The 24,504-nt window shown below is 37.6% G+C and overlaps 1 protein-coding gene across 1 annotated transcript in view; it reads left to right on the forward strand.

Moving 5' to 3' along the window:
• The window catches only part of OSBPL10 (oxysterol binding protein like 10), a gene marked incomplete at both ends in the record, with an annotated part of 97,611 nt that overhangs the window by 24,754 nt on the left and 48,353 nt on the right, over positions 1–24,504 (forward strand). The window contains 3 exons of the mRNA XM_079538321.1: positions 5,463–5,638; positions 6,900–6,979; positions 14,341–14,526. Coding sequence (XP_079394447.1) covers positions 5,463–5,638; positions 6,900–6,979; positions 14,341–14,526 — 442 coding nt within the window. The remainder of the gene's footprint in view (positions 1–5,462; positions 5,639–6,899; positions 6,980–14,340; positions 14,527–24,504) is intronic.

The following is a 24,504-nucleotide window of genomic DNA, read 5'->3' on the forward strand; positions in this document are numbered from 1 at the left end:
TTTTATTGCTCCCTAAACCAAAACTATTGCTATTTGTTAAATTCTTCTTGAATGGGGAAGCAAAAGTAAGCTTTCCATAGTTTGCTATAAAAATACACTTAACAGTAAATGTGAAATCCAGTTGAAATAGTTGATTTGTACAGTGTTTGAGTCTCTTTTTTTCAGCTTCACAAATTTAGAAAGCAACTGAGTTGTGCTTCCTAGTGTGTAATGCTTGCACTGCTTGACTTTCATTTTATTAATGAAATGGCTGTCAAGGTGGATGGATAGAGGGGTTAGGAATGGAACTGAATGATGAGTGTCAGGATAGGTAGTTACAAAATTCATGAGGCTTGGGATTTAGGTGGAGAGGAACGGTTTTGAAATACAAGTAAAATAGAAATTGTGTTGTCATCAGGCCTTTTTAACAAATGCACGAGTTACATTAAAAACCTGACAGTCTTTTTTTGTTTTTTCTAAAGCAGAAATACAATTCTTGATTGCTGAGTGTTGCCGAATGTTTTACCTTGTAATTGATATCAGTTGGTAATACATCTGATGGACTCAGTTGTTAGGTATTTATGGACAATGAGAATTAAATACTTGAAAATACTCTGCTGTAACTTGTGGACAGTAGAAGAAGCTATATCTTCCACTTGTTTGACACAGTGTACTTCTGGGCAGTAAGCAAAGAATCACAGAATATCCCGGGAGTCCAATCCTGGCTCCACACAGCACCACCCAAGCCCAGTGTCTGAGAGCACAGTCCAAATGCACCTTGAGCTCCGGCACTCAGCGCCGTGCCCACAGCCCTTGGCAGGCTGCTCCATGCCCACCGCCCTCTGGCACAGACCCTGTCCCTAACTCCCAACCTGACTCCCCTGGCACAGCTCCGTTCTGTCGTGTCTGTCACACAGAGCAGAGCTCAGCGCTGCCCCTCCGCTCCCCGTGAGCAGCTGCAGCCGCCGTGATGCCTCCCCTCAGCTCCTCTGCTCTGTGCTGAGCAAACACAGGGAGCTCAGCTGCTGAAGTTGAAAGTAATTCCAGAGTAAATGTCAGAAATATGGCCAATTCATTTTGTGGAGTTGTGTTCCGTGGATGAGGAGGAAATGTAAGAGTGAATCCCATGAGCAGGGAGGTCTGTGGCAAGTGCCCTGAAGAAGTGGGGGAGGAATAGGAAGATCCGTGGTGAATCTCAGGATCTTGATGGAGACTGCTGAGCTGGAGCTGGGCCGGAGGAGCAGGAAGCTGGTATTTTCCAAACGGTTTGTATCAAATGTGGACAGTGCTTAAGCAGCTGTGAGGTTAGAACAATAGTGGTGGTCTCTTTTAATGAATATTAATTAAATAAAAGATTTTTTTTCCAGTTTTAGTGTAAGAGAAATACCAAGGGTTCTTTTGGAAGTGTGTGGCAGTTACAGTTATTTTGTAACTTCTGTATGACTCTTGCTGTTGTATGTCTGGTATTTGATAACTCAGCTCTGCTACCTCCTGCCTGTCTGTTCTCTTAAGAGTATATTGAAGTTTTCATCAGCGGTAATCTGTAAATTAATTACAGAAATGCGATGTCCTGGGTAACTGTGTGCTCTATGAGCAAGCTCAGTAAAGTAACAGAGGAAAAGATGACAAGATTAATCAGTTCTAGGGAAGTTAATGCTGTTATTTCCCTGGTGTGCAGAACAAATGACTTGTGGAACTCAAGTTACCAGATACCCTTCTTCTTTTGATTACAGTTACATCAAGCTTCTAAAATAGGGCATGCAGCATCATTACTTCTCTCTTGCTTTATATATATATTGCTTTTCCATCCTCAGTTAATGAAAGAATCTGGTCTCCATTTCTCCTGTGTTTTTCTGATAGTCTCATCTGGATTATTTGTTTTGTGACATAAGAAAATGTTTTTGGAGGCTGTTTCTGTTTCTTCTATTTTTTTTTTTTCCCCTGAAGTCTTGTGTTGCTTGATTGAACATTTATCCCTCATTCCTTCTCCTAGCTCCTTTTTATCACTTTAATGTTTTTGAAAGTGTTATCCACCTGCCTCTGTTGTGAGGCTATAGATGTCTTATAGATATCTGTGCAGCTCCCTCCTTTTTTGTTTTTTTCTCTGGGATACTGCTGTGAGAAAGGTGGGAAGGGGAGTCATGAATCAAATACTTTTCTGTTCAACTTGAACAAGGTCACAGTTAGAATGGATGACTATGAAAAGTTACTGATTTTTGACCTCTTAAAAATCAGAGGAAAGCTATTTTGTTGACCTGAACAGTTTTTGCTGAGTTAGAACTCTTCTTTCTATTGATAATTCTCTTTGCTTTTCTGGCTTTCAAAGTTGTCAGGCATAAAAACTGATTCATCTGGAATGACAAAACAAGGCAGAGTACTTGAAGAGAGCAATGTGAAGGCTTATGAAAATTGAATCTTCTTTCCATTTAGTATTACTGTTCAAATTGTACTGAAAATGTTCTGCATGCTTTTACAAGCAACGAAGAAAGCATCTATAAAACGGAAGGGATGAGGCCAGTGGTAATGTTCTGTTTTTCTGAGACTATATATAAAATAGGTTATGCTTGACTAGAAGGTCAAATTAACACTGATGCTATGGCTATGATGACAAGCATATGGAAGGATGCCATCGTCTCTGCATATGTGGAATTTCAAAAGTTATTTCTGCAGGATGTCATGGTGCTGGTGAAAGGTACTTGGTACGTGAATGGCTGGTTTCCTTCTGTGGGGTAGCTTTATGCAATGCAAAGCATGTCTTTGTGGAGCTTATGTTCATTCTGGGGGTGCTTTGCTGGTCTAATATGTGAAGATTTTTCAACTGAAGTGCTCTTGCTAGATGTAATTTAATAGACTCTGTTCTAATAGACTCAAAGGATCTTTTTTCCTTGGTAGGAGAAGAGGTTTTTTTTTTTTTAATGCAGTTGTTGCTTTTTTCTAAGCTGTGAAGATGCAGTGCTTTACTGCATGTGATGTAGTTCATAAAAGATGGCCTGATAACAGGAGTGAAGTAAAGTGGGGCAGTTATCATGTGGATGTCACAGGCTCAGAATGGACTTGTTTGCTAAATCTAAATAAATAGAAAACTGAGAACTTATCAGTTGGATAGAGGGAAACACTTGCAGAAGGGTCAAGCGACCATATCATTTTCTCAGGGGCATAGCTTCATTTCTGTCTGCTTTATCCCTTTGAATATGTAACAGATATTTCTAAAGTGGGCAAGGAGAACTGAGAGTAAGTGAAACGAAAACGTGCTATGAAATGTGCAGTCAGAATTTTGATCAGATGTTTTTCAGTTCTGCTATTTTTACCGTTAAGTGCATCATCTCTCCCTACAGAGCAATCAGAAGAAGGGAAAAATGCTTTGTAAGAGAGGAAGCAGTATTGTAAAATCATTTAAAAGTCAAGCAAAACATGGAGATTATAGATTGGTGTAATAGATGGCAATAAGTTAATCTTCAAATGTTGGCAATTTCTGTTTAGAGCTCCCTTATTTTTAGCACTGCTGTTGAAAACATGATGGTGGTTGACATTCAGTTTGCCATTGCTCTCCTCTTTTTTATGCTGTGAAGATAAACTCTGTAGAGGATAGGTGGAAAGACGATTCATGATTACAAAGAGAGGGTTTCCATTTGTTTAGTGAGGGAAGGGTTGTGGAGATACTTATGGGAGATGGAGTCAGGGCAGAAGTGTGAGGATTAATGATGCACTAGCTTAAGATTATTTGAAGCAAGGATTGTTTACCTATGGGTAATTTAAAGCAAAGGTGATCTTTGTTCTGTTTTGGAGGCAGAGGGAGTAGAGTTGTGTGTAAAGGTGGCAAAGGATGCTTGCCCAAGCAAAATGTCTGAAGCACTGATGATCTAAGGCAGTAGTTGCTTATTGTACTCAAACTTATTTAGCTGGAAAAATAGAAGCAGGAAAGAACAACAGGAACCTCAGTAGGCTATGAAAACAAATGTTATGTGATGGAAAAGCTTAAAGGTGTTCTTAATATGGAAATATTGAAAAAAAAGGGCTAAAACAAAATGACTCTTTCAGAATAAAGTAATAACCTGAGCAAATCTGAGGTATGCGAGATAGCAAGTCTGATTAGTAAGAGTTTCTGAAATACTGAACAGAGATTTGTATATTTAAGTATGATATAACTGGAGGAACAATAGCAAATGCGTGTTCCAAGTGCCCACGTTAATGGTATTAGTCAATTTGTTAGGGCTGTTTTTTGGAAATTTTTCAACTTTTATTTTTTTGTGGAGGAAAGCACGTGGGTCGTATTTGCATCATATTCACTCTACACTGTTGGGAATCCTTCATGTGAGCTAAGAGGTTTTCTGTCCCCTCTTGGCAAAGAGTTAAATTGTTGTTTTGTTTGATTATATGTGTGATTCCTACAGGAGAAAGCTATTTAAGATATGTGCTGTTGTGAAAGATGGCTATATTTAAAATAATGTTTCTGACTCACTTGAACTGCACAATTAATTTCATTTGTATGGTCTTACAGTCCTTGCAGTTCAGTTTATCATAGAATGGCTGGGGCCAGTCGAAGATGAACGAGTGAAGACTGAAGCAGAATAATGTTGGTTGTTTACTCTTCAGCAGGAGGCTGTTGCTCCTTCCCTTTCCAAAACAGCTGTGATGGAGCACAGTTTTTCACACCATACAAACAGTAGATGTTTTGCTTAATGACTTCAGATATGAGTAAGGACTCTGATTTTTGCACTTGTTTGTTTTTAAATGTATTTTTTTTATTACATGAAGCATTTGTTTTGTGTTTCAACCTCGCAGGGCTTTTCTCAGAATCCTGCAAAAAACATTCTATGAATAGCTAATTCGGAAATTAGATGATCATCAAACACAGTACCTTCTGTTTGCTTATTATTATTATTATTTTTTGCTCCCACATCTTAGCTGTATTGTTGTAGATAGCTACTGGTACTTCCTACCTACCCAGTGCTTAATGGGAACTGAATGTTCAGTTTCCTTTGCTTGACTTTCAGAACTAAACTCAGAACATCTGCACGTGAAATACAATCACAGAAGTGAAAATATCATAACATTAATTGTGCTCATCCTTCTGCAAAAAGAGCTGCTCCTTTTCAGAAGACTAGTTGCAGGAAATTAGCATATATAAAGAGGTTGTAAATGCAAAGGGAAAAAAGCAACCAACGGAGAAGAAGCAGTCTCTATCTTCAGTGCATCTCTTTAGTTAAAGCCTTCTTTCCTTGCTTTTGTGACTTGTGTGAACCTCACTGTTAATCTGGAAGAAACCTGTGCAAAAGAATCAAATGTCCTTGAGAAAAAACACCCCAAACCCTCAAAACAACTACTAGTCAAAATAATGTTACCTTATAGAATTGATTTACCAAGATTGGCTTAGCCTTGTTTGTTTATGATCTTTTTTTTTTTTTTTTTAAAGATAGATCCACTTTCCTCTAAGTAACTGCTTGAAAAACCATTTCACAGAAACGTTGTATTTCTTTGAACAGGTACTTCGTGCTGGACTTTGAGACGGGAATTCTGCAGTATTTTGTGAATGAACAAAGTAAAACCCAGAAGCCTCGAGGAGCCTTGTCTTTAGCTGGAGCTATAATATCGCCCAGCGATGAAGTACCGCACATGTTGGTGGTCTACTCAGCTAACGGAGAGATATTTAAGCTGAGAGGTAAGGTGCTGCTTAAAGTACCAGCTGTGGTGTTCTTTTCTTGCTTCTGCATCTCCTCTCATTCATCTCTTACTTCCCTGTACTGGCAGAAGGTAGTGTTTGTACAGCTGTATTCTTGCATGCTACACTATAAAACACAATGGAATAATAATGTGGAGTTAAGTACGTGTGAGTTTAAAATGCATATTGTCTGTGGGAGATACCTTATGTGCTGTCCACATCATGGCATTTAATTTCTAATCTTCTCCACTGCCACCGTCATGACAACAAGGTGTAATAATCAATCTGGGTTGAAGAAGGAAGAATGCCAGTGCAATACTATTAAGATTCTCAATTTTTAAATTTTAGGTTTTTCAAGGATGGTCAGGGGATGTTGTATCTTTAATAGGCATACCAGCAAAATACAGGTGTAAAGAGAGGTTCAGTTGAACTGTACTGAAGAAGACCTGAAGTGTCTGCAGAATGTGTAACTTGTCTGGTTGACAGGCCTGGATGTAGAGTTTTCACATATTTAAATGCTGAGATATGGTCTTTGTCCTTCACGGAAAGTGATGATTAAAGGAAAAGTTGAAAGCCATCTTGAGGTACTTCTGCTTTTAAAAATGTCTGAAACTGGTAAGGAGTGTCTCAAATCAACATGAGACAAATAACAATGAGACCTTATTGCACTGTACAACTTCCTGAAGGGAGGTTGTGGTGCAAAAGGGTCTGGCCTCTTCCCCCAGTCTAATAGTAGGACCCGAGGAAACGGCCAGAAGCTGTACCAGAGGAGGTTTAGGTTGGATATTAGGAGAAACTTTTTCTCTCAGAGGGTGATCAGGCACTGGAATGGCTGCCCAGGGAGGTGGTGGAGTCACCGTCCCTGGTAGTGTTCAAGAGGCGCCTGGATGAGGAGCTACGAGAGATGGTTTAGTGCTTGTGGTACTAATAGGAATGGGAGGGCGGTTGGACTGGATGATCTTGCAGGTCGTTTCCAACCTTGTGATTCTGTGAGCAACTGGTAGTGATAACCATGAAGAAGTGTCATAAGCTTATTGCTCCAGCTGGCTGCAGCATCTTAAAGTGAGATTTACATGTTGTGCTTCAGAAATTGCACATACTTAAATTAGAGTAAACTAGAACGTACAGTCCCAACGAGTAAATAACCTCCCTCTCTCTTTCTTCCTTCTCCGTTCCCTCTTGTCTCCTCCTCCCTTCATCTTATGTTATCCCAAAAAAGAGTTCTCGTGTGATCCCTTGCATTCTCTTGCTTCTGTTCTAGCTGCTGATGCAAAGGAGAAACAATATTGGATCAATCAGCTTCGATCCTGTGCCAAACATCACAAGGAAGGTAATTCGAAGGTAAATAATTAAGAGGGAGAAGTAATGACTGTTTTAAGTGATGTAGGTGAGGAACAGAATTATCTGGATGACAGACTGACTGCTGTAATCTGTGTTTATGTTCAGGTATTTCTGAATGAAAGCAGCAAGCTGTAATTCCTTGCTATCTGGAACAGAATTCTTTTAGTCAGTTGGGCTTCTTTATTTTTAAATAAACATTGTCCAATTCATGGGAAATTCATGAAGTGCATTTTGGATGCTGTCAGTAGATGGTTATTGAAAAATTGACCATTCATTAATAAATACCTGTGTGATATGCAGATTAGTATTTAATGGCTGTTACTAGAAAGCTTCGTGTATATGTTAGCAGTGGTCAGTTTTGCAAGTTCTTTAACAAATCTGGAAGGTGTCATCATGTGAAGATTAATATTAATTCCTTCTCTTTAAAAGTGGTGTCTGAATTTTTCTCTTCAAACAGATGAATGTTTTGAATAGGTACTTCAAAAATAGCAGAATGATGAGTTGAGTGTTCCCTGCCTCTTGGCAGAAATGGCTTGAACCTATTTGAATTCCAGTGCCCCTTGAAGGTGGGAGAGATTACAAAATTAATAAAAACAATTTCAGGAATAAGTCGCTATTTTTATTTTGTGTGTCTTTAATGTAGGTACTGAAAGTCACTTAGAAACAACCAGCAATTTCTGTTCTCACCTTCAGTCCTCTAAACACTTCCATTAATATATCTTAATATATCCAAGAATGAAAAGATTGCTTTCCTGCTGTGAATTGCTTGCTGTATAAATAAATAAACACATTTAACTGCAATTGGAAAGGGCTCTGCCCTGCCCTGCTCTGGCATATGATATATCATCATATGTCAGCTGAACAGCTGGATGATATTTTTAAGAGAATGGCATTCACTGCAGTGACTGAAGTGAAATAGAAACATTTTTTTCTGCTTTTTTTGAGTGATGGTGACTTGTTAGGAAGTTATTCTAGTTCAGTAAAAGCCTTTTCTGAGAAAAATAAGTAACTTAGTTTTTCATTAATCTTTTTTCATTTTTATGCCAGACATTTAAATGTTGTTTTTGTGTGGCTGTGACCCAGTGCTATTCTCCATATATTTTATTTATATATACTATATAGTATCATCATGTTCTCTAATAATGATATCTTATAATAATTTTGATATTCTTCTTGAATCTTTTGTGGAGTTTGTGTTCCTTTGCTGAAGTTTCCTGAGGTTTATTGAAGTCCTGCAGGTGTAAGCAACACACAGTTAAATCTGCATCTGATGATATCCCTTTCTCATAACATGTTATGTTCTTATTACAACACAAAACTGTTGTATGAAAATGTTGCTTGCATACTGAATATCGTCCGAAGGTGAGCTGCACAGCTGACAAGTAGACATAATACAAGCTAAGTCTGTTGCTGTGTTCTAATTAAATTTTACATCTTAATGATATAAAAGCAATAAAAGGATAATGTTCTGGCAAATAATACCCGTGCTGTAGGATAATTCCAGTGTTCTCAATATCCCCATACGAGTTTCATTTTGCTTAATTACAGAGCACTTAGCCTCCAGAGAGTGCCAAATCACACTCGTTGGAAGAAGTCATCTGTGTCTGGATAGGATTGCTGCTTTTTTTTAAAGACAATTCTAACTCAATTGGATTGTCCATGTCTTAATTAAAGTCAAATTGGAGTTTGGAGAGAAAGTGAATTCAAAAAGTAGGCCCATGCATGATTTTTTCTGGTAACTTCTGAGACTTGTCCAAAGCTTGATCAATTTTCAATTTCTTATCCCTTTTTCTCGAATGTTTGATGATGGTGGCTGTAAAACCATTACTGAATACACAGAATGCTTTTTATACAACTCTTGTAATTTCAGCATATGTATCAGTTGTTGGATTGGCATATATAACCCTTGTTTTTCCCAGCGTGTATCCGCAGCGTGGCAAGGAACAAAAGCCTTTATCTTGTGAAGCAGCTTGTGCCTTGTATTGTGGTGAGATGAAAACTCTCCGCTTAGGTTTGTGGAAGAACAAAGGACTAGACTCCTTGTTCCAACACTCAGCTCAGAGCTGAGCAGTGAGCTGCAGAAAATTGAGTGGTGCAGTTTCTTGTTTCACCTTATCCCGTCTTCCCTTTCCTTTTGCTGCCACCTTTTGTACAGATTCTGCTGTGTTTCACACCTATGGGAGCTTGGGCATAAGAAACTGGCTCATTGAGGAATCAGGTGAGCGCTGATAAAAGGCAAGCAAGGGACATGACACTGCTTATCATATGGTAAAGCCCTGCTGTCTTCCTCCTCCTGAATTGAGAATGGTCAAAATGAACCTGGCTAGAAACTAACCTTCCTCTGGTTTAGTTTCAGGCTATGTATTTAAAACTGAGCCAACCTGATGACTGCTTGTCTCTGAGAGATTTTCTGGCTCTCCTTCCTCTCAATCATTGTTCCTCGTGCCTGTTACAACCATCGTCTGGCCCTTTGGAAAGGCTGTTTGGTGAACTAAATTAGCAGAGAATTTTGTTTACTTTTCTGTCTCTCCTCTGGTTTAACTCCCTGACATTGTTGTCATTGGAGTCAATGGGCATCATTGTATGGAGAGAGAGTAAAGAATGAAGATCAAAACTAAAACTGCTCCACCTGGGACAGCTGCAGTGACTTATTTGTAATTTAGAAACAGCACCCATAGTAATTTCTGGAAATTACTGGAAATCTGGAATAGAAGTCAGTACTTGCCTGAAATAATTGAGGCGAGTGTGTACTACTTCCTCTACAGCTGTAAGAATGACTGTCAGATCTTTGCAGGCTCTTCTTCAGTTCTCTCAGATTTCTTTTTGCCTTTCCTTTTGCCTGGTATGCTTTTCCACTTCTCTCTTCTTGATCTGGAGAACTGTAATAAAGCATCGTGCTTCTAATTAAAACACGCTTTGGAAATAATCCTTGTAGTGAGGCTGAGAAGGATGCATTGCTTGGCTGTAGATATGTGTTTTTCACTTCCCTTCAGAACTTGCATGAAGATAGAGTTGCTCACATCGCTGGTTTCAAAATCTTTGAAAGAAGTCTTGGAGAAAAAATATTCAAGGCTGAACATAAACATGCTGAAATGATTCTTGACAAATAAAATATTTTTATGAGCAAATAAACGTTAGTCTCTTGCTTAAAAGCAGACGAATGTATCGCCTTACGTAAAGATGATAAAGCATGGTAATAATCTGTTAGAAAAGTTAGTGCTGTAGATAGAGCTCTACACAAATATGCAGAGGATTCCATAAGCTAATCCCTTTTCAATGCTAGAATTTGGATTTTATGTAGTTTGTTATTTGCATTTTAATATTTCTGAATGATCAGAATGTAATTTAAACAGATCTGTGCATATTCTTCTTCAGTATTTGCTTACTTAGGATGCATTGGAGAAAGAAATAGATAGGAATTAAAATACTGAATGGTGGTGTCTCAGTAGTAATTACTTTCTGACTGACTTTTCACTGCTTTAAAGCTGTACACAGGGATTTGTGCTGTGCTGGATATGTATATGGAGGAGTAGAGGAATGTCGTTTCAGTATTTATTATTCTGTAGAAAACATCTGTGGCACAGTGCCTCTGAAGCAGATGATGATTATCATCCATAAACAGATATGACAGTTCACTTCAAAAATTAGTTTATTGATCTCTGGAACGTTGCATTTGCTTTTGAAAATAAACAAAACTGTTTGCTTCTGGTAAATGGTGAAAAACTCTTCTCTGTGAGGAGAAAGAGTAACCTCTAGGGAAAATGAGTCATGAAACATTAGTGTAGTTGAAACATTAGTATAGCTGGAACTTGCTGTTCTATGGTTACATTATTTAATTGTTGAGATTTTTCATATCCAAATTGAAGCATTCAGTATATTGCTTTTTTTCTCCTGGAGATGGACAGTCAAAATAAGGAGCTTAACCCAGGACTATATTAGCTAGGCATACTTTAGAGAGTTTTAGGTCATAAAACAAGGATGAATGTGAGTACAAATAACCTTTTATTATCTTCTGTATTTTTCTTTGATTGGGTTCTTTTTACTAGCAGGCAGAGTGTTGGAGCCATGGTAAAGTGTAGCCTCAGGAAAGGGTATTTGTAATCCCTTTCAGATGCTTCAGCTTGTGGGTTTCCTGGCTCATTACTAGCACCATGCATTACTGATTATTGAAGAACTTCTATCTTCCTTTTGTCTCTCTTTTCATTATTATTATTTTTTTTCTATCTACTTGCAAGCCAGAAGGCAGCGGCACCAAAGAAAAACATCTATGGCAATAGAGGAAAGAGCAGGAGATTAGGAGTAAAGTTCTGTCAGTTTGATTTCCTGGGAGAGTGAATTTGGGAAAATCACTGTTGCAGTATGTTGTGTAATTAGATGGCTTTTGGCTGTTTAAAAAAGAATTAAAAAATCCCATTGATTTTAACATTTTTAACAGCAACACTAAAGTTGATTTTTGCACAGCTGTGTGTCTAAATGCAAAAGATGCTTTTCATTCCCAGTTTTTTGTTTGAAGAAGTTCTGCAAAAGAAGAGTCAAGTGCTTGGCTGGGATGTAAGTGTTGACAACAAAATTAGAAAGTACAGGAAGGGATGAGTGTGTCATTCCAGGAAAGGTCTCTCCTGGAAGTTGCAGGAAGAATCTGGCAGAAGTTGGTTACCAGCCCTATGTCCTTGGGTTATGTATGCACGGTGCTCTGCTGCTGGTACAGATGCCTGGGGCAGGTCTGCTGCTTCCAGCTTCTGGGGAGTGCTGTTCCACTTCAGAAGGCTTTCTTGAGTGATTGTAGAAACTGCCTACTGCAAACACTCTTCTGCATTTTGCATCTTTAAGTGCTTCATGCTTACTAGTATCAGTTCCTTGCAGTTCTGTGTCATTTTGGTCATTGTTCAGGTTTTGCACCAGTCTCATGAATTAAGGCACGGAACAGAAGAAAGATTACTTGCAAGCTGAGGTTTTATGCCTATCTTTGGGATGCGCTTAGGGTGAACTTTCTGAGTAGCCAGTGGTCCTCGTGTAGAGTTCATCTGGGTTCTGTATGTTATGGGCATCTTCTAAAGAATAATTCCAAGATTAGATGCGAGAAGATTTGTATGGTGGGCTAGCTGCAGCTTTTGTGCTAATGGTGCCCTATCAAGTCTTTGACTTCCAGAAGTACATTTGGTGAAAGCTGTGTTGTGTGTGGAGATGCTGTCAGAGAGAACGTGTGGTGTCAGCTGCATTCAAAAGCTCTGGGAGCACTTTCAGTCTGTTCTGATCCATGGCCCAGCTGCAAGCAGTTCATGGTGGTTTGCAACAACGTCTTGAAGCAAAATAAAATAATTGTGTGAAATATGTACGAGTCAATTTATGAATGTCTCTCAAACCGTGCAAGTTAAATGGAATTATTTTGACTGCTGTTTTTTCTGAAAGCTCATTCTCTCTCATTCCTTTCTGATTCTGTGTTTAAACAGAGATATTGCATGGACCTTTCCTTATTTATTTTATATTTCTTTTGTTATTTGCAGATCTATAACTTTTTTTTCCCCAAAGAAAATAAAAAACCATAATAAAACTAAAATTCTCATAGAGCGTTGCCTGCCTTCAAGTGAAACTAATGGCTGGACTCACTGTTTTAAATTGCTGCTGCTTATCTATGTTTTGTGATCAGTGTAGCTATATAAAGGTAGCAGTCGTGGATTTTTTTTCATATTGTGATAGCATGATGCTAGAACATCAGTGATTCTCAGAAGATTTAATTCTAAAAATAACTTTTATTAAACTGAAGGATATGTTTCTCTTATGCTGAAGAGTGAAGTGAAAGTATTCTCATGCTAGTCAAGTTAGGAAAGAAAATGAGTAAATATGTTCTGCTATCATGCTAGGGGTAACTAACCCTTTTCTGTGAGACTTGTATTTAGAAAGAAAATTCAGTCACATCCAGTTTTACTCAACTCCTTTTCTGAAATACCTTTTTCTCAGTTATTTTAAGTTGTGGTTGTTTCTAAACAATGCTATGTCATATGAAAGATGAATTTTAAGAAATGGTGAAACTCAGTTTCCTTTATGATAAATTCCACCCTTATGCTCTGTATTTGAGAGTGGGTGGCAGGGGGATGTAACGTAGTTAACTCTTTCATCTTGTCTGAGCCAGATAATCTGCCTCATCATCTACAGTCACTGTAGTGGTAATGCATGACTTTAATTCCAGTGCTAGCTGACACTCGTCTACCCTGTATTTTGTCTTCTTTTAATAACTACAGAATTGCAGTGCTTGTGAGTAACTTGTTAACGTACAGGGAGAAAGACTGTACTCAAGTAATACTTCTGTGTACTTGCCAACAGACTCTAGAAATAGTTTCCCACGTTCACAGTAACTCTCAGAAATATTGAAGGCTGCTGTCATTGCTTGTGCAGAGCTGGTAGGAGATAGGAAATGTTTTTTCATTCACTGCACTGTGTATTTACCTCACTTTCTGAAAGTGGTAGTAAATGTCATGCTCTGAATTGGCTTCTGTTTTATGAGGTAGTAGTTATTCTGTTTCAGTTTTAACCTTACAGATGCAATGAACAGTTTAAATAGAAAAGCTTTTTTATATTGTACCCATATATGATATGTCAGAGTGGTCTATTGCATATCTGAGCTTGGCAACAGAAAACAAACAGAGGTAGCAACACTGATTAATGATAAGAACGAAGAAAGTTCTTGAATGTTTAGATGAATTTTATAGGCTGTATGTAAGGAGTATTCATGCTGCAAACACTATTGGAAACTTGTTTCTAGCCTTTTAAATTTTAAATATTTTCTGTTTATCCTAAGCTCACTCCAACACCTGTTAACAATTTAAACTATACTTTGGATAGGTCATATTTAGTTGAACGGATTGTGCATTGGCTTTGCCAAAATTACAGCTCTTTTCATGGTAAAATTTCAGCACTATATTGTTTCAAAAGTTTATCAGGTAAAAGCATTATTATAAGATGTCTTCCTTGCTATTCACTAAATAGTTTGAATTATGGGTCAACATCTTCATTAAAAATGTTTGTGTTGACAAATGTTATTATTCAGTCTTCAGAATCCTTCCTAATCTTTCCTAAAAAGTGTGCTTGTAGGAGTCTAGAAGTGTGTTCTCACTTATGATTTTGTGGAGATTATTGAGGAGGCCAAGTTCAGATGATTCTAGAAAGGCAGTGGCCACAATATTTCTGAGAAGATCTGTGCTGAGCAATGCAGATGCTTCAAAAGAAATAAGTCAATACTGAGCTGTTAGATTTCCAGGTCCAAGTCTGTGAGGAAGGCAGAACACTGCAGATCTATAGCCTGAACTGCAGATTAATGATTTGCGTAAAGATTGTTAACATCAACATTCTGTTGCTTGTTTTAGAGCATTTCATCTTCCCGAAGTAGAAGCTCATCTCTGCTGCCACCTGGGACAGTTAATTCTCCTAGTGGCCAGAAGCATATGAATCAAAGTGGGCCAACTGTTGTTACCATCACACATCACAAATCACCTGCAGCTGCTCGAAGAGCTAAGAGCCAGCGTTCTGGCCAACTCCATGAAGTTAGAGAGGTAAGAGAATCTGATAAGACTTCTTGCATTGCTTTGGAGTAAACAGTCTAGTCTGACAAGTCAATACTTCTCTTTGTTTCCTACTCTCTATAACTGTTTTGTTTTGATCCCTTTGCTGAGCAAAAGCCTCTCTTTAGTTCTGGTTCAGCTTGAAGTCTGGTGTGTGCAGGCTTTTTATTCTTTGTGCACATACATTAAAAGGTGAAGTAGCACCCAGACTTTGCAGTGGTGCTTCAGTGCTGGAGGAACATCTCTTTTAAGCTGCATGCAGCAAAACCTTTTCAATTGGAAAAAGGACCGTAAAAGATCTAAGTGTAACTGGAAAAGAATTATTCTGATGAATGAATGTGAAAGAAGGAGCAGCTGCCCCCCATCAGCAGTTTGTCTCTATACGGCCGTGGTCTTCACTTCGTTGACATTTTGCTGTTGTTGGCCTGCGATGGAAGAATGATGTGTTCTTAGGAAACAAATAAAAAAACCCAAACAAACAAAGAAAAAATGTTTATTTCTATGTGTGTCTACCACAGTTTAAAAACTGTAACTCCTATACTGATTAAAGTCTGTCTTCTAGGCAGCAAAAATAGTACAGAGATAAAGCTTAATGTGGCAGACATTCACAGAGCTCACTTTCATCTTTCAGCCCTTCTTATTTTTGTTTTGTCTGAACTTCTTGCTATTCTCTAATAGTGCCTTTGTAAGTCCCTTTCCCACCTTTTCTACCAAAGAGACTGTTGGCAGCCTAACTTTAAAGCATTCTTTTATCACGTTAGTTTAAAATATCTGCCTTCATCCTTTAAGTTACAATCTGAAGAATCTACTTTTAAGTTTTGTCTCCTGGAATGTTTTATGAATTGAGGACTTTTAAAGTAAGAATTTGAATAAATTGTCTTTGTATGCTCTAATAGTGAGGACTTGGATTACACATTCTGATGAAGAATGCTTTTTTTCTGCTAACAGTAAAAGTGAGAATTTCCCTTGTATTCAGTACTGTATTAACAATACTTGTTCTGATTGTCTGATATTCCCTGCCACTGATTGTCACTGGTATTGACTTTATATTACAGAGAAAACACATCTATTTGTTTTTCATTAGAATACCCTGTCTTTGTCATCTCCTCAAGTTGTTTCTACCTTACTAAATGTATTTGCTCTTATAGGCTGAATCCAGAGAGTACATTACTTCAATTAATAGAATAAACAGTGGGAGCTGTAGCAGATTCATTGAATAAAACTGACTGAGACTGAAAGGAATTGAAAAGGAGAGATTTAATGTGTACTGTTCATAATAATTTGGAAAGGGACAAAATCAACAAATCTGAAAGACTGTATTTGGGAAGGAAATGAATACTAGCTTATGTTAAACAGAAAAAATGTCACGATACTATCTCTACAGTAAGTGCTGGTGAATGCTGACTCATTTGTTTATAGAATATTGCAGTGTGATGTCACTGCTTAAAGGTAAATATGACAGGATTTTATTTTGTAATTATAGATAATAACTTTACTATATTTTATGTGAGTCACAGCTCAGGTAGAGCATCAAATCCTGTGAGAAAAGCTTCAAGAGCAACAATAAAAAGAAAAAAAAAAGATAGAGAACATATGTTTGAAAGTTCAAAGAAATGAATATTTTTCAAGGAGAGAAAATTAAGCTAAGATAAATATAGAAAGTTTTTATAAGGATTTTTTAATGAATTAAGAGATGTGGCCAGAGGCATTCACAAAACTGCCCTTAAATCTGGTCCTTTTTTATGTGAAAAGAGGAAAGGTGGAATGTAAAAGTGCAGAAAGAGAGTCAACAGCTGAATCTTTGCTTTTTATTTGGACGTGGGTATGGTTACAGTGCAGACAAGTCTGCAAGAGGTTTACAGATCTGTGTGTTAATGTTCCCTCCCTGATGAAGTAATTGAAACTTCGACATCCAAATAAGCTTTTTTTTTTCTCCTTAATGTGCTATAAAGAGGACTATATTAGCATATTACATCTTGTAAAATGCAGTAGTTGAATCAATGGAAGGAGCTGATGTGCTTCTGGAAAATGAGAAGAAGCCTTTTTCCTTTTTTTTAGAGGAGGGAAATATTTTAAACAACGTTATAGTAATGCTGTGATTTCATCTGTGAGACCTATGAAGAACAGGAATGCAGCAGAAAGCTCATCCTTCACTTGGGATGTACAGTCTTCACTACCTTGTGTAATATCCTTGGAAAGTTGAAATTGTTGCTCAATTCTGGACCGATTTATTCTGATATGATGAAGTTATTTGCAAACAGTGAAGTGCATCTCTGTGTAGCAGATAGAACGAATGGCTGACATTTTGCACTGATATTTGGTGATACTTGGTTGTTCTTTTTCCTTTATAGTTAAAATTAACAACAGATTGTTTTCTGCTGTTGCTTGTTCTGGCTGACTTAATTTTTTTTGACAAAATAGAGAATTGAAGCATAAAATAAACTATACCAAAGAGGAGTAATTAGAACAAAACTGTTGTGCAAAATTTTATAAAAGTTATATAAGTGCCCGTGTAGGTGCCCAAAATGACTCATGCAGTGAAGTGGTTCTGTTCTGAAATCAGAGCTTTTCAAAATCAAAAATTACCAAAACTTTTAAAAAGTGATCTAAGTGTAAAACTAAGCAGTAACACGGAGCATTTGACTGCCATAAAACTTAATACTTTTCCATAGTGCTGAGTTAAAAAGAAGCTAAGGACCATTGGTTTTCAGTATGGTGTATTTTTTAATTTAAATTCTACTATTCTCTTAAATGAGATTTTTAATTAACTTGATCTTGATTGTCCAGTCTGTATTGATTTTGAAATACTTCATCAGAAGTGAAATTCATCATATATTGACCTGGAAGAACGGATATGTATGTATGTGTGTATATATGTATGTCTAGTTCTGCATATGTATATATGCAGATCTGACCTCTCTGTTTGGCCATAACTTACCACTAAAGGAATGATTTTGACTATTTTATAGTAATCAAAGTGTGTGTAGTCTTGACATCACATTCTGTTTTTTAAACTATACGTATCGTTATCCTCTTTGCAATTTGTGATAAGAGCTATACCTGCAGAATTCTTTCCTATAGGTGGTTAAAATTAGCTGGAACATAAAGCCAAGTGGCTGCATCACGTTCCTTATTAAATTTTAGCTGCCATGGAACTAAGTAATAGTGGCACACTTTATCTTGGAACAGTGTTTGTTTTGGCTAAGAATAAGTGATTAGAATCTAGCCTCTGCCAGGGTTACTGCTGTTGTTGAAGAACCAAGGATCGCAGTATGTGAATGTTTTGTAACAACGTACGTTAATAATTTCCTGACCATTGGAGAAATGAAATAGGGTTAGCCGGAAGAAATCTAGAGAAATATTTATTTTCCATCATTTTGAGGAGTGAAAAGAAAATTTTGGATCCCTCTGGAATATGGTGTGTTTAACAAGCTATGATACTGTATAATGGACTTATCATTGGCATGTGTTCTGAGCACATGTAGTGAGATCTGGATTTCATGAGGCCTCCACCAAGGCGATATACATCACAGGTGGACAGTCCCTGACTTTGGTGAGGACTGTTTTTTGCAAGATTACAATCCTGCTGCTTCTTGCCTCTCCATGGCCATATATTATTATTATTATTATTATGTATATCATTACCTTTTGATCCCTGCAGGAATTACGCAACTGACTGGTAAGTTATTTGCTTCCTCTAGAAATTTGTGTTCCTCATACAGTATGAGAAGTGCAAGCATGCTGCACTTTCTTCCTAGCTGTCCAACAGTGTTGGTGTGATTAATTACTATCCATACTGTTGTAGACAGAAAGTTAAATTAGACCACGTAGGAACAGATACAATTATTTGATGTCTTGCAGGGCAGTTTCTTTGGAGACTGTTTGATTTGTTTGTAGATGTGTCATTTCCTAAGGCTATTGGTTCTACCACAAGTTAGTGTTGCTTAACTTAATAAAAAAAAAAGTCTCCTTAGGGAATAAATGGGATGCTTAAATCTCTGTGGGTATCAGGCCAAGTAGTAAATGTGCTTGTGCTTATAAAAATTACAGTACTATAAAACAACAACTATGAAGTTGTGTAGGCAAGAGTGGAATACTTTTATTATGCAGATCTTCACCTCGTCTTTGTAGTTCAATGCATACGAGCTGCACCTTTCTAAACTACACCTTGCTCTTAACTTTTGCTTGAATGTGAAATCAAACACAGCGTCATCTTGGTCTCCAAATACACAAGCAGGGAGAGTTAAGGTTGCTATGGGAATCATAGAGCAAATGTTCTGCTGAATTATACCATTTGCCCGTGTGAGTAATGTCAAGAGTGAATGTCATTTGTTATTTGTTAAATTTTGTTGTTGTTACTCCTAATCTGAAAAATATTAATAATGCAAACATGGCTTCTTTTTATTAAATTTTTCTCAGCCAGTAGTTTAGTAGTAATTGAGTATGTGGAAAGATGATCATTTTCAATCACTTAAATGGCAATTTTATAAATTAAGGATATTACGTGTATGATAGCTACATTTGGAGGCTGCTGCAGCATTCGTTTTCTAAAGCAATTTTGGAGAAGCTAAGATTACTGTTTTCAGTTTTCAGAGCATTTCATTAAATTTTAACTAAACAGAAAGCTTGTGAAGGAGCTTTAGAAGTGAAATTTGAGGGGAAAGTCAGTCTTCATCATCCTCACACCTTCAAAATTCTCAATTAATGTTGAACATAAAGCAGAATTCACCTGTTCTGTGTGAAAAAGGCTTGTACCCTATCATATGCTTATCTACATTTTGAAAACCTACCAGGCTGTTCTCTTGCGCTGATACTGCACTTGTTTCAGAGTTGACAGTTTGGAAATGAAGCTTTGAAGCAAACATGGTTCTGCAAACCTTTTTTTGAGATGTGAGGATGTCATGTCACGGCTGGTTGTTAGCAGCCTTCCTTTCAGTGCACATTTCTGGCTAGCTGGTGCAGCAGTGATGTTCACAGCAAGTCCTTAATGAGATAAGGTGCGCTTAATTTTGATAGCTGTGCTTATAACAGCAGTAACTGCTTCCAAGATGCATGGGCTGTTTTGTTAACCTACTTAAAATTCAACTTTTATTAAATGAAGTAGAAGATATTTTCAAGTGTTCTCAGTGATGACAATGTACTGTTAGGTGGCTAGTCAATTTTCAAATGTTAATTACAGAAAGTACTTAAGTAAATGACCTCCAGGAGAAAGTTTTCAGGCCTCATCCCCTGCTGCACCACGGGCTCCTCCATGGCTGCGCACGGAGATCTGCTCTGTGTGGTGCCCATGGGCTGCAGGGGGAAAGTCTGCTCCTCTGTTGGCCAGTCCTGGGCTGCAGGGAAGTTCCGCTCTGCAGGGAAGTTCTGCAGGGAAGTTCTGAAGTGCTTAGAGTACTTCCTGCCCTCATTCTGCACTGACCTGGGTGTTTGCAGGGTGTCTCTTTTGGAGGAGCTGGCTCATATCTGACATGGGGCAGCTTCTGTGCCCTTGCCACTTAAACCCATTATAGATACATTGGAAATCTCTGTAAGAATTACCTGTATGGAGTATTGGGCAACTCTGTATCACCAGAGGTGTTTCTGTATATTCTGAGGTGAGATAGAATGTTTGTTTTCTTTTAAAATCCAAAATTATTAGTGATGTGTTCTCAGAGAATCACCTCGCATAAAAATCTACCTCTGAAATGTATAATTCATCTTCTAGAGCAATGCAGCTTAAGTTACCAACAATAGCTTTTGTCAATAGTATGCTATACAGTGATGAAGTAACAGAATATTTCTGTGACTGCTGATGTTGACTTAATGACTAGCAGCAACATTTTAGGTGTCCTTTTGAATGCTTAACAGTCACAAATGTGCCTTACTTGCCAGTAATCAAAATATGCTTTCCAGTTTTCTGCTGTAACTATTAACTGATCCTTATTTAATGTAGGAGAAACTGCTGTTCAGAAGAGCTCATAGGATAACATGCACTTGTGAGTAACACAATCATTAAAAGTAACTTTCCTCGCAGATTTTGAACTAATCTGTATAGTGAAATGAAACAATCTAATTTTCCACCAGAAGCTTGTCAGAATCTGTGTTCTCAATGCTATGTTCTGTGGTTTAAAATTCAAAAATGCACTTCTTGCTTGGCTGGATGGCAGCCAGTTGCTGTCCAAGATTTACTTGAAATTGCAGGCTTCTTCCTTTTGGTTCTTAATTTTTGGTTCTTGATCACTGGAAGCAACTTCCAGTGGGTGAAAAGAATCCTCAACAAAACACCACCAACCTTTACAGCTGCTACTTGCTTTTACTCTTCTCTGTTTTTGCCTCAAGATCCTTGTGTTCTGCTCCTCTTGAGTTATCTTTAATAGCAAATGTTAAGTCTAAGTAAGTAGCTGTTAATAGGATATGGTTAATCTAACAGGTAGGCAAACAAATATTCAAGGAAAGAGCTCTTAAGATAGCAGGGGGAACCTGATAGTTACTATATACTGGTTGTACTTTTTGCTTCAGCCTTTTGTTGGCAGCAAATGGCAAACATTACCTGTAGATGTACAGGTTATCCAAAGGGAGCTTTAATAAAACAGGCAATGAAGAAAACCGGTCATTATCTACTGCTATGAAATAGATCCTGATGCCGAGACAGCTCCCTCCAGTGGCAAAATGGCCTTTGCTAGATTAATAGTTTGTGTTTTGGAAAGAGGAAAAAAAAAAAGTGTAGCCCACGCACTCTGATTTGTGGAGAAAAACAGTGCTCATTGATACTGTTTGTCTGAATCATGTTTTTTTACTTGAGTGTTAATTACAAAAACCAGATCTTACTAAAAAGCTTTGACTTCTCACCCAAAGGCTTGCTTAGTGGCTCTTTGAAACATTCTTAAGATAGCTGATGCTATCAGAGCAATTCTTTTTACTTCAGTCTTTTAGCACTTTAGTTTGTTTTGAAATCTTCCTCTTATGCAAGGAAAAGAAGCTGAAGTGTATGTTGGTTTAGAAGGGAGAGCTATTGTCCTCTCTTGATCTTAAGGAAAAAGAAGAGACTGAGAACTGGCAGTATTTTTTTTTTTAATAGCTCAGTAGGGAGCCACCAGAAGGTAAATATCTCAGGATATTGATTAAGATGAAAAGTATTTCCTCTTTCCATCTTTCACTATCTCATTTCCCAGGTGAGGAGTAGGGCAGACTGTATACAGAAAGCATGTGTTTAATCTTAAGTCTGAAAGTGTGATCTTAACAAAGTATGGTAGTAAGTCTGCCTGAGACAGCAAAGAAAAACACCTGATGTCTTTTGCCCCCAAGTAAGTGGGCTGTTTTACTGAGATTTCTGATAGCATTCTTGGGAATTCTGCCAGAATTGCTGAATGCTCTCTGCAAAGTTGCATATATGTTGCAAAGGCAACCTGTGGCAACCTCTCTTTTTTTCCCTCACATCTATCATTGCATGTGGAGAGAAACAGAATTTCCTGGAAACTCAGAATGTTTGCATCCAAATAAAGTATTTGCACTCAAATAGACTCTCAGAGAATATTAACAGTTACAGATTTTCATATAGTTCTTAGTACTTAAAGATGAGATCTGTTGAGAATATCCTGTGCGTTTTTTTGTTTATTTTTTTCTGAACAGAGAAATGCTTTTGTAAAACAGGTGGCTAATCAGCTCCTTTTCTTACTGAGCTTGTGCCTGTTTTAAAACACTGAAGGAAAGGAGGAGGTATGTCCTGTATGCCCAGGTTGCAATAGTCTGAGAATTTGTCAGGGAAGGTTACTTTTTCTCCTCCAGTGCTGGAAGCAATGTTTAGAGCTTCCAGATCAATAACCAGAAAATACTCTTCTCTCCCCTTTCCTTCCTCACTCTAATACCCAACAGCCTTCTGGGCTTAAAAAAAAAAAAGGTAGTGTGCAGACCTGCTAAATACAGTCTGATTGCTGTAAATGTACAATTAGCAGGAAAGTAGCTTGAATATATGATTAATAAGTTAGTGGACAGGAGGCCGAAGAGTGAGAAGTCTATAGATAATTAAGTAATGAATCATATTTTCAAAAAATGCAGTGATATTGTCTTATAAGGATATGTAGCAAGTAATCAGTTTATGGATCTTAAAAAGTATAAACCATAGATTGAATGTGTAGTGCTGGTGAAGAGTGGAGCATAGGAATATATGGACAGATTAAGCAGTCAGTTTTGAAAGTAAAGAGTGGGAGATGACAGTTAAGAGCCAGCTGCTCCTTGGTGTGTACATCTTGTGCCACAGTCCCTGGGGAGCTCACAGCCCCTCCTAATGGTTACCAGTGGAACAGCGTCATCATCAGTGGAAACAGCAGATTGGAAAGAGTAGAGCTGATTGGAAAGGGAAGAAGCAACCAAATCATTCTGTTTCCTACTGGTTGTCTTAGGCTCTGCTCAGAATTGGTCCAGTCTAATAACATTTGTTTCTCTGTTCTTTAAGGGTTTCCACAACAGGAATCGCCCTGTGGAGTGCCCTGCAAGTACACAGAGCAAAAGAACCAAAACAAAACCCTAAAGGAAATTATGCTATTATATGTCAGCTGAGACAATAGGATATGTAGGAACTGGCTTTTCCTGTAACAGATTATGTGAATTTCTGGTTTGGGAAAACAGAACAAAATAACAGATGGGAGTGGGGAGGCTTGTGCTTTTTATTTTCATTTTATTTTTTATTTCTGCAAGGAAGGAAATAGAATTGTGGAAAAAGGAGCAAGGACTGCAAGGAAAACTTGTCCTGGTGGTTAGCTGCTGTTGTGTTTGTCAGACGTATAGTTCTGTTTGTTCTGTCACTTTTTGTGCCTCTGTCTGCAAATTACATGCCAAGCGAAAATTAACTTGCTCCTTTGAAGCTTCTTTGGTAGGATGTGTGCGTCTAAGCCTTAATAACTATTATATAACAGAGTCATTTCAGATTTACTCTTCGTTGTTTGCATCTTTGAAATAATTGAGGTCAAGCTGGTTCTTATCCTGAGGTGACAATAATGGAGAATTGCGTGCTTTTTCTTCATAATGGAAGGGAGTATTAATCAAGAAAGAGCAGTTGATATGGATATCATTATCCTGTTCCATCTTTCCAAGATGCTTTCAGAATATTTCACTTAGTGTCCTAGGATCCTTTGGCAAAGTTTTTTTTTTCATTAGAATAACAATGTTCACAGAGGCTGCTGTGTATTTTTGTCCAGATTGAAGCTCTGTGGGAAGAATTTCTTTCTGCGTACAGCTCAAGAAAGCCCTTTTTGGTCAAAAACTGTTTTTTTTTATTGAAAGCAAAGCATATAGGTCTGTTAATTGTAGAGTAAGCATGTCTGTAGTCGTATGGTCATGTGTACCTTTCTACACTAAACAGATTCAAGACTGAAAAGCAGAAAGTTCTTTAATAAGAGATTGGTGTTATGTACTGCAGCACCTTTAGCAACAATTCTTGTATATAACTCTTTCACTTCAACTATATATTAAGCTCTAATTTTGCCTTTCTACCTTGCATACTGTTGATGGAATCCCACTAGAATGTTGATGGAGGTGACTTTACTGAAGAAAAGGGGTAAACCTATAAATCCTTGTCAGGAAATCCTTCATTAAGTAGGAAGGTGTATCAAGTGATCTTGAGAAAGTTGGAGGAGAATTTTCAGAGGTTAGGTCCAGGGAAGGAAACTGCTCTTACTCTGCAGTGGTTATAACTCAAAATAAGAACATATCAAATGGGAGGGAAAAAAAACCCAAATTCCACACTTCTACTGCAACTGTAGAATTTATCTTCATTTGACAGACATTTCAATAGGAGAGGTATACTTTCTGAGCTGGTGATTGGCAGCACTGAATTCTCCAGATGTAGCTGAAAACAAGCTAAAGAAGGAAGTAATATTTGTTAGTGGTTTTTGTTTGTTTGTTTGTTTTTTGCATGTTTCCTTTTCAGAATAAATAATTGAAATTGGGAAAGCTTCATGGAAATACCATGTGGGGAATCATGAAGTTGTGCTA

This window comes from Tetrao urogallus, assembly GCF_951394365.1.
Source record: "Tetrao urogallus genome assembly, chromosome: 7".
Classification (NCBI taxonomy): domain Eukaryota; kingdom Metazoa; phylum Chordata; class Aves; order Galliformes; family Phasianidae; genus Tetrao; species Tetrao urogallus.